Below are 14,777 nucleotides of genomic sequence, written 5' to 3'. Positions count from 1 at the left end.
AGCACTACACATAGGAACGAGTCTACTTGCTGAGGACAGTTTTCCTCTGGTCATGGGCCACTCCCCAGTCTAACCCTGACACATGGGGTAGGCCACTGTACTCCATACCTCCGACCACTCGGAGAGCTCCCACTGGGGCCCACACGCCTTGTTCTTGCACGCTTTCCTCTCCATAGGCCTGGCTAGCCCAGCAGACTCACACAGCTCATCATAAACAGAGCTGTCGAAGCCTGGAGCCAGCGTCTTCCAACAGCGCACGGTCCGGTACTGGTAGCCCTCCCCACAGGTCCTGGAGCACTCGCTCCAACGGCTGGTCTCCCACCTCCAGGTGGGTTCGCAAGGGTAGAGAAGACAAAGCACAGGTCAGAACAAGGCACCCTGAGACCACAGACATCAGAGACAGGGGGTATCTGACACAGATCACTGGTGGGCTCCTTTCAATTTCCAGAGTACATGGGAATTCCCAGTGCCCATGTGTATCCAATTAAAGTGATGACTCTATAGGACAATTACCACCCCGTAATTAACTAGCAGTTGCTCATTGGTCTCCCACAAGCAGCACAGAGGCCTGATTGCACATGGGCCTTAAAAACTACACTCCATGGCCCTTTCACAAGCGTAAGGGGGTTAACACCTGTATCCCCAGTGTCCAACTGCCCTGCTGCCTAGCATTACTGAGGCCTTTCAACTGGGTACTCTGGCCTTCTTTGTCCTATGCCTTACTCTGTTGCACAGGGCTGCTGTGTGCTGTTTCAAGGCTGCCCCCTTCCAGCGCAGGGGTGGCCGCATATTTCCGGGAGCAGCATGATCCCCGTACACAGAGGGCTGGGTGGTCACAGTGTTTGTCTGAGTCAGCAGGAGAGTAAGGGCCTTACTCCCTTGCTCAGACTGTGACTGACTCTAGTGGGGAGCGCAGGGACTACTCACCCATTGTGAGCACCTGGGCAGGAGCAGGGGGAGAAGGATGGGGTGTGGGGGGAGCCCTGGCTCTGCATCCACCAGTCAGAGTAGGTGCACCAGTGCCCAGGGGGAGTGAGTTGCTCCATGAAAAGGGGGTGGAGTAACTTATTCCCCCATCAGAGTAAGGTGGGAGAGGGGCAGGGAGGCAACGCGACAGAGATACCACTCAGTCTCTGGGGTTCCTGGGGCAGTGCAGCTGTGGGCCACCCCGTCCTCAGGGTAGGTTGTTGAATTGCTCTCTCTAGCCCCAAGCTTGTAAATTACACCTAATGCGTCTGGCCCTGCCTATGAATAGAAATGTCCTGGGGAGGTTTATCCTGACTTGCACAACATGTTAGGCCACCTTTAAACAGACACCTGCGGATATTCCAGTCTGCTGTAAAGCAGTGAACCCAGCCCAACAACCTGAGCTGACGCAAACCCATGGCCTAAGCATCTCCAGGGTCATTCCTCGCTCTGCTGTATCAATACTGCCACCAAAAAACGACAGACCCCAGCCACCTCTTTCTAATACTCTGCATTGTGAGTGCTAAGTGACACTAGCGTCAGAGCTATTGAGTGGGATCAGCTACAGGACACAGAAATCCCACCTATGCCCACCCCCTCTTCTCTCTCATGCTTTCTCCATCTCTTTTCCCCTGATTTAGGTTCCGTCTGCACTGCGAGCTGGGGTGATACCCCTGCTCGTGTGCACAGACTCACACTGGCGCTCATGGAGCTAGCACGAGTCTAACTAGCAGCAGCGGAAGCATAGCCGAGCCGTGCTGGGTACAAACCCACCTGAAACTGTGGGTGTGCATTGGGCGCCTCCTTCTCTTTGGTTATTGGCTTCCCGTGAATTATTCTGCCTGTGCATTCTATGCCAGTTCCCACCTAGCTCGGTTTCCTGCTGTGGATGCCCATCTATGGCTGTATCCTTGGCTGATTGGGTGTCTTTGTGAGAGAGAGGTCAAGTAAATATCGTCACTTACCTGGGCTGGCATTCTCTCCCTGTGCAGAACTCATGAGTGGGTTCTGGGCGGGTCAGCGCATCACAGTACGCTTCCTCTACTTCCACTCCATCGTACCGGACACACATGGCATAGGAGGTGCTGATGCCTGCTGGGCACCAGGAATCTCTCTTAGTGCCTGCTATCCAACAAACCACTACTCGCTCCATCTATTACATGGTACCTATGTATCTGAGCCTCTAGTGCCATGATAAAAATACAAATATTCGACTGGATCATTATCCAGAAAAGAACTGCAAAGATCAAGCCCGACATGATGAGGCCGGCAGGACACCAGCCAAGACCAGAACTAGACACTCCACAGCACAGTTTACCGGTGCCAAAGACAGCCCGATGCTACTAATGGGTTGCTTTCCACCCACCTCTTCCCAGATCCTTTACTCCTAGCCTCACTTCATTAAGGCAAAAGGATGCTGAAACTTAAATAAAGCTCCCATCCTCTGAAGTATCAACGCTTACTCTGACACCACTCTCCAGGAGCTTCAGCCGTGTCAAGAAGTCCTCTGCAGACTACCAGGTCTTGAATGTACCAGCTCCCTTCCCCCACCAAATATACTTCAGCCCCTCCAGTCACCCCACCAGCATGAAACCAACTGGCAAGAGTTGGAGCCCAGCTTTGAGCTATTCACATCAAGGGATGTCACTATTTCCAAGTGTGAACCTACTATTCAGCTGGGCTCAGGTTCTTCTCGTTGGCTTATTACAAGTTTTAAAAGGCTCAGCCCAAGCACAGAAACATTCATCCACCTCCCAGTTAGGGTAATTATATAGCTCCTCAATGAAACAGGAGCCCCCGTGACACATAAGATCACATACTACATGCCCAGGTTCTTCTCCTGCAGCTCTCTCTCGTGCACCTTCGGCTGGGGTACAGGAGCTGTGCCTGTGTGTAAAAGTTAACCCTTGTTCGTGGTGTAGCCGGATCCTTCATTTACATTTGAAGAGGATTTAGTGCTGGTGAAAGGCCCTTGCCAGCCCTGGAGAATGGATTCCTCTATTGACCCACGCACAAAGGACAGCACAGGCAGCAGCAGTGCAAGCTTTCACCACCCTGCCCTAGCCATGTGCCTCAGCTCTGGCCCAGACAGGGAAGGAGAGCTCACTTGCCATTCCCAGTGGCTGAGATTGCCCACAGGGGTGTGAACTAGTGCCAACAGGTGCGGGGGCTTTAGGGATGTGGATGCTTCTCCACTAGGAACTGGCTTGAAGACACCAAGTTATTTCACAGAGGCCACCAAACCACTTTCAAATAATAACAGCTTCTGGTTGCTGGGCTGAACTATACCTGGGGACCTTCAGGTGAAGTGCTCTACATTTCATTCCCAGTCCTGCGAAGCCATCCAGTCTCCCAGACCAAACCTACCTGAAGTGCATGTGGAGCTGCAGGGAGCATAGGCAGAGACCTTCCACCGGTACATGTCGGCCAGGCTGATGTCATCATGGCCCAGGGGGCTCACATCAAACTCGTTGCTGCAGAGAGAGGAGCAGAAATGAGCTTAGTTTGGGATGCGACGAGTAACAGATAGTGAAAGCCTTCCTCAGGTACTCCAGGGGATGGAGAGGGAACCCAGTGGCTCTGCTTCTTTTGCTTACTGCTCCCCCGCAGGCTTGCATGGGAAGATCTCCTATGGCTGGTGGATCACTTTGGTGAGTGAATGATCACGTAGGAGGTGACCAAGGCCCTTTGGAGGAGCAGAGGCACTATCGAACGTGTTCTGGGAGTCTGAGATGGACTGACAAAGGCTGCTGGCTTTGTTCTACCATCCCCATCACCATAACAACAGAGGAGTCAGAGAGGGGAAACCCAAGTGGAGAACCCTGAAGCTACCATGGGAATGGGATGATCAATCCTCCCAGGATAAACGGCATCCTGTCTTCCCTCAGGAACCCGGCGGCATCTCACCTTTCAGGGCCAGGGGCTTGAAGGGGTTCTGCCGGGTGGCTATTCCCGAGGGCAGTGTGGAGGCTTGAGTTGGAACCCGGCAGGGGGTTCTGCACGCTTGTAATCACACTGTAGTTAGCTGCCTCCTCCTGGCTCTCTGCATAAGCCTCTGCCCTCATGCTCTCTAGCAAGTTCGTATTGGCAGGCCCTTTGCGCAGCCCCTCTGGCCATCCGGCCACCAGCTCGTTCCACAGCCCAGCGGTTGAGTTCTTCCAGCCCAGCTTGGCAGCCAGGTACTGCAGTTCCCTGCAAAAGGCAGCGTTTTGTGGGTCCCGGTGACACAATCTCCTGAAGAGCCGGAGCCTGGCTGCCCCAATCCCACTGCTCTCCGGCAGCTCGGGCCTCATCACGCTGTAGGGCATGGCTGTGCTGATGGAAATCTGATTTAAGCTGGGGGCTAAAGGAAAATGCAGGGGTGTTAATGAGCCCATAGAGGCTAAAGTAACCTCCCCCTCTGGATCACCACTTCCCCCATCCACCCAGCTGGTACAGCGCCCACTGGCTTCGATGAGAGCAGAGGTGGGCCAATGCTGAGTGCTTCTGTAAGTCCCACCCTTAACAAGCACCTCAATTACCCAACCACGAGGTAGCCAAGAAAACAAACAAACCCAAATCTGTTTCTCCACCTACTGCCGCCGCCTCCTCGCCCGCTCCATTTGCATGGTAGACTTGTCTGATCTGGAAGCCAAACTTCTCTTCTTCCTCTTCCCTCTGTTCCCAGCCCCAGGGCCCAGCCTGAGCGGTGGAGTTACTCTGGAAGAAGTCCTGGCTGTTGAAGCTCAGGTCTCCATGCTCTTCTCCAGGTGGGAACCGGTCACTGACATCGTCCGGGGCGAGAGAAAGCCAAGTGGCATTGAAATCATGCACAGTCCCAGAGTCTGCTGGGACTGGGGCTGGATGTTTGGGGCTGGAGTCCGGTAGATGAAGGTAGAGAGGTGCCTCGAGAGCAGGGGCAGCTGTTCGGAGAGCTGCCGAGGGCACATGTGGCACAGTGTAGTCATACGTTATATGGGGCATTTTCCCATTGAAGTTATAATACTGGGGAGAAAACAAAAACCCCGTTAGCTCATTTGCATGTATCGTGTCTAATGGATCAGAAACACGTGACCACAGCCTGAAACCTGACCTGGACAGTAAGTGCTTTGTGATGAACACAGAAGAGACAGTGTACCCATGATGGCCAGACAGGACCCCCCAGGAATGGCACAGCTCAGTCTCTCCCAGAAGGCATTGCTACAGGGAATGAGGCAGGAGCCCCAGCCGTGGGAAAGCTCAAAATTCCTTTGCCTGCAGGGCACCTGTGGTCTTGGGGCTCGGAAAGGAGACCGCCAGGGAAGCACCCCGATCTTTAGCTCCTTACGTACCATGGCATTCAGAGACTGATTGGTGGGGCCCTGGGCAATGATGTACTCCAGGCCATCCATGTGCAGGTTGGAAGGGCGGCGGTACTTGAACACTGTGCCAGCCACCCGGAAGTTCTGGGGATTGTCAATGGCTGAGTTCCCGTTGAAGAAGAAGTGCCCAGATTCATCCGCCAGTGCTGCAAACAGAGGTGAGGGACAGGAGACTTAACTGCAAGCAGACGTCAAGGAAAAGAGGCCAACAGCAGCCCATGCTGACTTGTATGGAGAAGTAATCCTTGGCCAAGGAAAATCACCTGGGGGGAGACACTGTCTTGTGCTCCGTGTGTCGGTGCCCTGAGGGACAGGATACCAAGTTGGGGGTGGCCTGAGCTCACACTACAGTATGTCACGTTTCTAGTCCAGAACCCTTGAACCACAGCAATGTGTGAGGCAGGGTGAACGTGCAACATTAAAGAAAAAATGGCGGTTCAATGGCACAGCAGCTAAATATATAGAAATTTCACCTCCAGAGAGCTAGATTTGTTTAGCTAAAAAGTCGGGAGAAACCCACGATTCTGACCCTCTAGCTTTCTAACCCTCACCCCACAAATTCAGGGCTGTTTGGCTCCAGTGTTGCAGTGTGAGCCTGGCTTTAGTCAAGTGAATTACAATGGAGGCAGGGCTGGTCATGTTATCTGTGGTCCCCTAACAGCCTCATTCCAGCTAGCTCTCTCAGCCCTTTGCTTTCTGAAAGCACCAAGAATAACACATCAGCTGCGACCCATCCAGAAAGCAAAGATCCAACACAAAGGATCGTGTGACCCCCTAAGCTGAATGGATCGTTCCAGGTGAGAGAGGATCACAGATGATCTTGTCCATCGTTTATTTCCTAAAGCCTGTATCCTTCCCTCCTACGGAAACACCTGCCAGAGGGGTACAGTTATCACCCAAGGGACAGGGCAGGGGTTCTAGAGGAATCCCTCGGTGCAGCTAGAAGGGGTGCAGGGAAGTCAGGTGGACACCCTGAGAATCCTGGTTCAGCTGCCCAGTGTGCTGGCCCTGCCCAGCTGCTTCCCACTCACTCAGGAGCCATGCTGCCTTTGGCTCCCCCCCACAGTTGCCTGCACCCTCCTCTCCGAGAGGGTCAGAAATGGAAGGGCAGGAGTCAATGCAGCAAGGTGCTGGGGGTTCCTGTTTCCAGATCTGCCCATTTCTGTGGGGCTCACACCCACTTAAAGCTGCTCCCCAGCACCTTCCCTGCTCCGGTGTGACTTTACCCGCTCCAGCCTGGCTGTGGTCATGCACAGGGCCTCCTGCAGGCTCCCCTTGAGCTTTTGCTCCTGCCTTCCTTTGCTGTCAGGGCGTGTCCTCTCTGCACCGTTCCCATGAGCACAGCCCATGCCCCAACTTCTGGTGGTGGTGACGTGCTATCCACACCGTGCTTTTCTGCGGCTTACCCAGGATGTTCTCAGTCTTCCGGCGCTCGATGATGAGAATGTCCGTGGCGCCGGCAGGGATGTTTGTGATGAACACGTAGCCTGGGGAGTGGGAACAGAACAAAGGGTTGGGAAACCCAACGCGGGAGAGAGACTCAGGCTGCTCCAGCCTCACAGGTGGCTCAGTGAGGGCATTGCAGCGCTGCCAACTCTCATGGTTTTGTCATGAGTCTCATGATATTGTTGTTGTCCTTAAAGCCCCAGCTCCTGGAGTCAAGTGGAGATGGGATGAGCTCTGCCTTCATTCTTAAAGAAAAAGTATGTTTCCAGCCCTTGTGGCTGTGGAGAAAGCTTCAACATGTGACCCTGGTGCATCCTAAAGGTTCAAAAAGCAGAAGGCAAATAAAAAGAACGCCACATCTATGATTTTTACATAATCCCAGGATTTTAAAGCCAATCTCATGATTTTTGGTGAGCCTGACTCATGATTTTTTGAACATTAGGGGTTGGCAAGCCTGGGAGTGGTTGATGGGCTTTTATTATGTTCCAACGGGAGTAGCCAGCGGCAGCAAGTTGGCTCTGTGTCCATGCAGGAGGGGGATGGTGCCCTGCAGCACCGGGCACACTGCAGAATTACTCTTTTAGCTCCAGGAGAAGGGGTCTTGTCCCAGCTCCCCCTTTGGTGTGTTTGTTTGCAGTCAAGGAGTCTTTATTTTTTTTAAAAATCCCTGCCTGGTTTGTTGAGGTTGAGCTGCTGCAGACCTCAGGAGTTCATCTGAGTCCCGAGTCAAATTCGGGGGCAGGAAGAAGGTATCGGCTTTGGGTGCATGAGGGAGTCATGCCACCCACTAGATCCACAAACCCAAAAAGATAAAGGCCCGACTACTGCCCACGGTTGGATCTGAACTAGCAACCTAGAGATCAAGGGCTGCAGAGCTCATCCGCTCAACCTGATAGTTTCCCCTTGAAGGAGAGTGAAAGGTGAGCTGCAAAGGGAGGGGAAAACAACAAGCAAATGCACAAGCCAATTATTTAATGCTGGGTAAAGAAGGGTTTTATCAGCTTGTATTTGACATTAGAAATGTGGGTCTTCTCTACCATGCAAAACTCTATGGTGACTGGAGACCTAGTGAAATGATGGTATCACAAAAGACAAAAGATTGTATACATCTCACTCTATGGGCAGCAGCAGCATCTTTGCTACTGCAGTCTAAATAGTAAAAATAACGACAAATGCAAGATGAGCAATTGTGTGGGGAGGAGAGTTTTAGTCACATTTTTGGCCTCTTTTTTTGTTTTTTTGTTGTTGTTAACACTTTTTGAACTCAGATGTCTAAGACACACTTTTGTTAAAAATCAATTGCCTGCTTCCACTTCGCCCCATAGAGACAATGGATCTATGGCTTATTACAACACACTATAATCCACTAACAACCCCCACAGTTGCTTTCTCCCCCCCCCCCTTTCCTCCCTATGACTGGAGAGATGTTACCAGGCCACTTCATCTTGAAGGGCCCCTTGAAATATGTGTTAACTACTCATGCTAAACAATCGGTTCCACTCGTATTTAGCTGACACACTCTAAGGCTATGTCTACACTACCACTTAAGTTGGCTTATGTCTCTCAGGGGTGTGAACCCCCCCCCCCCCCGAGTGACATAAGTTTTGCCAGCATAAGCGCTTATGTGCACAGCGCTGTCTCAGCGGGAGAGCTTCTCCAGCCAATATAGCTACAGCCGCTCGTTGGGGGCGGTTTAATTATGTCAAGCGGAGAGCTCTTGCCCGGCGGCACAGAGCGGCTAATGAGAAGCGGTGCAGCTGTGCTGCTGTAAGCAGGGCCGGCTTTAAGCCGATTCGGCCGATTCCCCGGAATGGGGCCCCACGCCTAAGAGGGCCCCGCAACGTCCGGGGCTGCCGGCGGAGTGGGGGGGGAAAAAAGCCGCTTCTCCCCCCTCCCTCCAGCGCTTGCGCCACCATACAGCTGATCAGCGCAAGCCTGGGAGGGAGGGGTGAGGAGGAGGAATGCGGCGTGCTTGGGGAAGACGCAGGGCTAGGGCGGGGATTTGGGGAGGGATCCAATGGGGCAGGGAGGGGCGGGGCCACGGCGGGGATTTGGGGAGGGATCCAATGGGGCAGGGAGGGGGCGGAGTCAGGGCAGGGGTCCCCGCACCTGCTAAAGGCGGCCCTGGCTGTAAGTTTGCTAATGTAGACATGGCCTAATTAAGTTTCCCAGACCTGAAGAAGAGCTCTGTGTAAGGTCAAAAGCTTGTCTCTCTCACCAATAGAAGTTGGTCCAATAAAAGATATTACCTCCCCCACCTTGTTCTACCTTGCCCCTTCAGTTAACATGTGAGAGCTCACCATACAAATCTCAGAGTCCCCAAGACGCGTGGAGGACCAGATGTGACAATCCTGATATTTAAAAAAACCACAACCAAACCGAGAAAGTAATACTTATTTTTGAAAACTGTTTCAGGCTTTCTTTATCCATCCTAAAGCAGCACAAATGGACATAAACCTAATCCTCTGGAGGTCACATTTAAAAGCAATGAAGTGCATTTTGGAGTTGGATTTATTCAGAGCTGGCAGTTGTTCCTGGGAAAGGAAAACCACCAAACAAAAAATACTCCTTGTTCAATTTTTTCCTCTTCCCACAGAAAAGGAGAACGAACTGCCAGAGCTGTGAAGAGCACTGGGTGCAGTTACAACAGGGCTGTATCCAGTAGGGGGTGCTGCAGTCTAGTGGAATTACCATCAAGTAGAGTGAGTAGGTGTCCCAGAATGTCCTACAATCAGTATTCTCTGGTTATCAGTGCATCACAGTGTTGCTCTACCACTCAACAATCCCATCATTCTGTGAGGGGGGAAGACTGGGAGTATGGAGAGGGGTAGAAGTGAGGGGAGTTGTAGGGCCTGAGGGAGGACCATGTTTCAGAGAACACTTACCCCCTCTGCAGCCCATCGGCCTGGAGAGTACAGGAGAACGATTGCTGTCATCAAGAACAGCAGCACACATTTACAAATGTAGTGACCCTCCTCCAGGGCTGGCCTTACCATGAGGTGAACTGAGGCGTCCGCCTCAGGTGCCAGACTGTGGGGGGGCGCCACTAGGACCCAGAGTGTAGAAAATTGTGTCTGCTGTTGGTGCATATGTATTCTCTCTGCTCTAGATGCACAGAGATGGTGGAGTGCTGTGCTAGAGGAAGGAGGGCACAAGAGACATAACAGGCAGGCAGGAGAAAAGGTGAGAGGGAATAACAGAAAGCAGCAGGAGCTGCAGGGAGAGAGAGGAGGAGGAGCCTCTTATGTACCTCTCTAGCACCCCCAGGAGCCTGGACTGATTAACACCAGCTTCTCAGGGAGCTTCCTGTTTCCTGCTGCTTCCCTGAACCCACTTGAGGAGAAGAGGCAGTCAACTGAAGTAGTAGGAGCCAGTTAGGCCCTTAAGACGCTGATATCTTCCCTCACTCAGGCCCTACTACCAGCCTGCTTATTTGTCCCCTTCAATTGAGTGTTGAGAGCCACTATAGCTGGCACAGAACAGCAGTCATGAGTGAAAGAAGAAAATGCCCCTCTGGGGCAGCATTCAGAAAAAGAAAGAAAGCAAAGGAAGCTTTTCTATCTAAGCCAGAAGGAGCTCTCCTGAGATACATAGACACAAATGTTCATGGTGAGCCTTCCGGCCCCAGTGAGGATGTGAGTGGTGAGGAGAGGCCTGATCTTCCAGTTAGTCAGAGTGCAGGTGACCTGGCAGCTACTGCAGCATCCATATCTCCATCTCAAATGGATGTAACCATGCACATTCCTGGAGCAAAGTGTAGATCAGAGAAGAGTGTGGTGGAGGCACAAGAAACAGCTGCTGCTGAGTTTAGTTCCTTAAATCTAGATGATCCAGGACTGTGGACCCACTTGAGCAGTAGCCTGAGGGACTTCCTTGTACTGCATGAAGTGAAAAACTTCATGTTCCCCAAAGACAATGAAAATAGAAGTTTCCATCCAACACATTATTGGCGTGACAGTAGTGGTGACAAAGTGGAGAGGCCATGGCTTATGTACTCAAAAACCCAGAATGCTGCATACTGTTTTTGTTGCAAACTCTTCCAATCTAATGTTCCAGCCATATTGCGTTCTACGGGAAAAAAGGCCTGGAAAAATCATGCCATGAGAAGGCAGCAAATCTCCAGAGAGCATTCCATAGGTGGAAAGAGCTTGAGATGAGATTAAGGTTAAAGGCCACCATAGATGATCAGCATCAAGAGAAGATTGCATCAGAGTCTCTTTACTGGCAAAATGTTCTGAAAAGGCTCATTTCCATTGTGAGAATGCTTGCTACCCAAAACCTAGCACTGCGTGGCACTTCAGATCAGCTGTATGTGCCAAACAATGGAAACTTCCTTAAAATTGTGGAGCTGATGGCTGAGTTTGATGCTGTACTCCAGGAGCATCTAAGAAGAGTCACCACCCAAGAAATGTACACACACCACTACCTTGGAAAAACAATTAAAAATGAGATCATACAGTTACTGGCAACAAAAGTCAAACAGAAGATTGTGGCAGATCTGAAGTCAGCAAGATATTACTCTGTTATTCTGGACTGCACACCTGACATCAGCCATATGGAACACATGACTTTAATGGGGCTGTTTTGTAACAACAGAACCTAGTGAAAATGTCACTGCAATGGTGACTGTCAGAGCGCATTTTCTAGAATTTATTGACACTGATGATACTACAGGAGCTGGTATGACAAATGTGCTTCTTAAAAAGCTGGAAGATACGGGAATTGCGATAGCTGACATGAGAGGCCAGGGCTACGATAATGGTGCCAACATGAGAGGAAAGAACAGAGGAGTGCAGACATGGATCCGAGAGTTAAACCCTCCAGCTTTTTTTGTCCCATGCAGTTCTCATTCATTGAACTTTGTGGTCAGTGATGCAGCATCAGCTTCTAGTGAGACTGCTGAATTTTTTAATGTAATTCAAAGCATCTATGTATTTTTCTCTGCATCAACTCATCGATGGCAAATTTTGACGCAACGTCTGGGAACATCCTCTCTGACACTGAAACCATTGTGTGCCACATGACGGGAAAGTCAAGTGGAGGCGATAAAGCCTATCAAACACCAAATTGGGGAGATAGATGATGCCATAGTTGCCATTATAGAAGATAATGCTATGACAGGAATGGTTCATGGGAGAACAGTGGCAGAGGGAAATGGAATCACCAGAAACATACATAACTTCAAATTTCTGTGTGGTTTAGTGTTGTGGCATGACATACTGTTTGAAATAAATGTTGTAAGCATGAGACTCCAAGGTATTGACCTTGATATATCTGGAGCAATGGAACAACTGGACAAAGCAAAGTCATACCTACAGTCTTACCGGTCAGATGAGGAATTTCAAAATGGTCTGAAGAGTGCACAGAAGTTGACAGAGGAACTTCACACTGAAGCTATTTTCCCACCCATTCAAGAATATAAGAGTCACCGAAGAAGACATTTTGATTATGAGGCATGGGATAATCCCATGAGAGACCCCAAACAACAATTCAAAGTTGAATTCTTTAATCAGGTGTTAGATTGTGTAATACAGTCAGCTGAAGAATGTTTCATGCAGCTCAAGAAACACAGCAGTATATTTGGGATGTTATATGATATTCCAAAACTCCTGACTATACCTGAAGAAGACCTACACCAGCAATGCAGGGCACTAGAGACAGTGTTGACACATGTTGACATGCGCGATATTGATGCGAGCGATTTAGGTGATGAACTGAAAGCCCTTTCAAGATACATTTCAGCAGGATCAACTCCAAAGGCTGTTCTGGAATATATGTGCACAAATAAGATGACCACCCTCTTTCCAAATGCTTTTGTTGCTCTGCGCATACTTCTAACACTCCCTGTAACAGTTGCCAGTGGAGAACGAAGCTTCTCCAAGCTGAAGTTAATAACACATCTACGCTCCACAATGACAGGAGAGGCTTGTCGGCCTTGCAACCATCTCAATAGAGCATGAGCTGGCCCAGACTGTGGACCTTCAACAGGAAGCAGTTCAAATCTTTGCAACCAAGAAGGCACGGAAAGCACCACTTTGATTATTCAAACAGATAAAAATGCCAGTGTTTACTATGCAGACAAGAAAAGTTATATTTGCTGTTCAGGCGTTTGAAAGTTAAGTGTTACTTAAAATTTTTGAACAAGGCATTTTAAGTTGTTAGTTCTCCTTTATTGGGGTAGGTAGCAGAGCAGTACCATGAGAGGAGTAGAACAGAAAGAAGGCAGAATTGAGACCTTTCAAAGTTTTGCCCCAAGTGAGGGGACATGGGGGCATCATTTGAGCTCCCTGCCTCAGGTGCCAAAATGTTGTGGGCCGGCCCTGCCCTCCTCGTACAAGATTAACATCCAAATGCAAAATCAACTCAGAGCAGAGATAAAAGAAAGTGCATTGAACTCCTAACATCATCTGGCTTGGGCAAGATGCTGAGATCAGTAGACATATATAGGAGCCCAGCCGCTTCATATCATAAAGAGATGGAGGAAAACCTCACTAACTTACCATACAGCAAACCAAACCAGTTTCCTCTGCTGATTAAGCTGATCAGACAAAATACCATCATTTTGGTTTACATGGGGAAAGAAAGGCAAGGTATTATTCAGCTCCTTCAGCTGGGACGTTCAGACTCTGCCCTAGTTGGCAGTCCGTGTTAGCAAGAAGCAACATGTGAAATCGTTTGATGGGCATCACTTAACAGGGTGTACCTAACTGTGAGATCCCCTTTCGGAAGCTGCCTGAAACCCGGTAGCAAGTGCTGCCGTCCCCTCCGCACACCCTGCATCTGTCCATCGTCCGGGATGAGTAGAGACTCCCGTCGCACCCAACCGGCTGCAAGGAATACAAAAGAAAAGGTCTTCAATCCTGCTCTGGAGCAAGGGGTGTCCACCACAGACCTACTGGGTAGGTGAGATTCTAAACTGGGGGAAATCCCTGGAGTGAGAGTTTACATGTCTAGGGCACACAGAAGTAAGAACTCTGAGGCAGGGGTGAGGGGCTGTTTTAGCTCATAATGCACCTACGTTTAACCGACCCACCTTGCTGGGACATTGGTTTGGAATGTCCTTCCCCCAGAAGGGTCTGCATCCAAGAATGGCCTTGCTGAGCCAGCAGGCGGCTGTTTTTAGTGGGGCAATGTCATTTTGAGAATGACCATCTCCAGAAGGCAGCACATCCAGCAGTGGCAATGCCAACCCGCCAAATCACTGTCCTATGGAGCCTTGAGGTTTTAAAAATAAAAAGTACCATTGCAACGAAAGGGGGCCTTCGCTAACAGATTAAAACTTCTTGCACTGTTGGGTGATCCTTCAAAACCAAGCCAAGGCTGCTGCTTTTCTCCAGGCTCAAGGGAGAATATATCCACCTAGTGCAAGTACATGGCTGCACATAATGATCTCCCCAGCCCAAACCTGGCTGCTCCATTCTACATAGGTATTAGTGTGACATTTACAAGAACCCTATAGCAGCTGTTCAGTTTCACTTTACTGCCCATACTTGTGGTGCTTGAGGACAATGATTTAAAACCAAGCCTTCAGCCCCCGATACACGGCCCTTCCTCCCAGCGCCTCACCTCACACTTGCCATTGATGCAGACCCCCTGGTACGTCCTGTCTTTGCAGGATGTGCCGTCCTGTGCGCGGGCCATCAGCTGTCTCTCTCCACTCCTGGTGGTGCACTGGAGGTCACAAGGCTTGTTGGAGATACTGGTGTAATCATCTGAAGGGAGAGAGGTGAGATGGCAATGGGCAGAGCAGCGGGGGCACAGAATGGCTCCAGGACTGACAGTGAGACAGTCTTCTCCTTTAGGTCACTGGTTGACAGCTACCCAGGTCAGTATCAATGGAGTGTCATCACCACTTAGAGTCCCTTTGGTGGCTTAGGTGAAACAATTTGGTGGTTTCTCTCCACTCCTAGGAAGTGGACTGGTGTCCAGCTTATAAAACCCACCACTACAACCAGCAGTGGTGTAGGCAAAATCAGCTGGCTGAATGGGCCTGGAGACTGAATCCCCCCCACCCCTCAACTTACA

General features: G+C 50.4%; 1 protein-coding gene across 1 annotated transcript in view; it reads right to left on the bottom strand.

Moving 5' to 3' along the window:
• The window catches only part of LOC135883016 (ADAMTS-like protein 2), a 31,480-nt gene that overhangs the window by 8,166 nt on the left and 8,537 nt on the right, over positions 1–14,777 (bottom strand). The window contains exons 4-12 of the mRNA XM_065410048.1: positions 14,319–14,464; positions 13,456–13,579; positions 6,713–6,793; positions 5,277–5,452; positions 4,521–4,950; positions 3,874–4,309; positions 3,334–3,440; positions 1,932–2,058; positions 109–322 (exon numbers count right to left, since the gene is read on the bottom strand). Coding sequence (XP_065266120.1) covers positions 109–322; positions 1,932–2,058; positions 3,334–3,440; positions 3,874–4,309; positions 4,521–4,950; positions 5,277–5,452; positions 6,713–6,793; positions 13,456–13,579; positions 14,319–14,464 — 1,841 coding nt within the window. The remainder of the gene's footprint in view (positions 1–108; positions 323–1,931; positions 2,059–3,333; positions 3,441–3,873; positions 4,310–4,520; positions 4,951–5,276; positions 5,453–6,712; positions 6,794–13,455; positions 13,580–14,318; positions 14,465–14,777) is intronic.

The sequence above is a fragment of the Emys orbicularis genome, chromosome 8, assembly GCF_028017835.1.
Source record: "Emys orbicularis isolate rEmyOrb1 chromosome 8, rEmyOrb1.hap1, whole genome shotgun sequence".
NCBI classification, from domain to species: domain Eukaryota; kingdom Metazoa; phylum Chordata; order Testudines; family Emydidae; genus Emys; species Emys orbicularis.
Note: the sequence above shows the minus strand (reverse complement) of the source record. Positions and strands in the feature narration are given on the sequence as shown.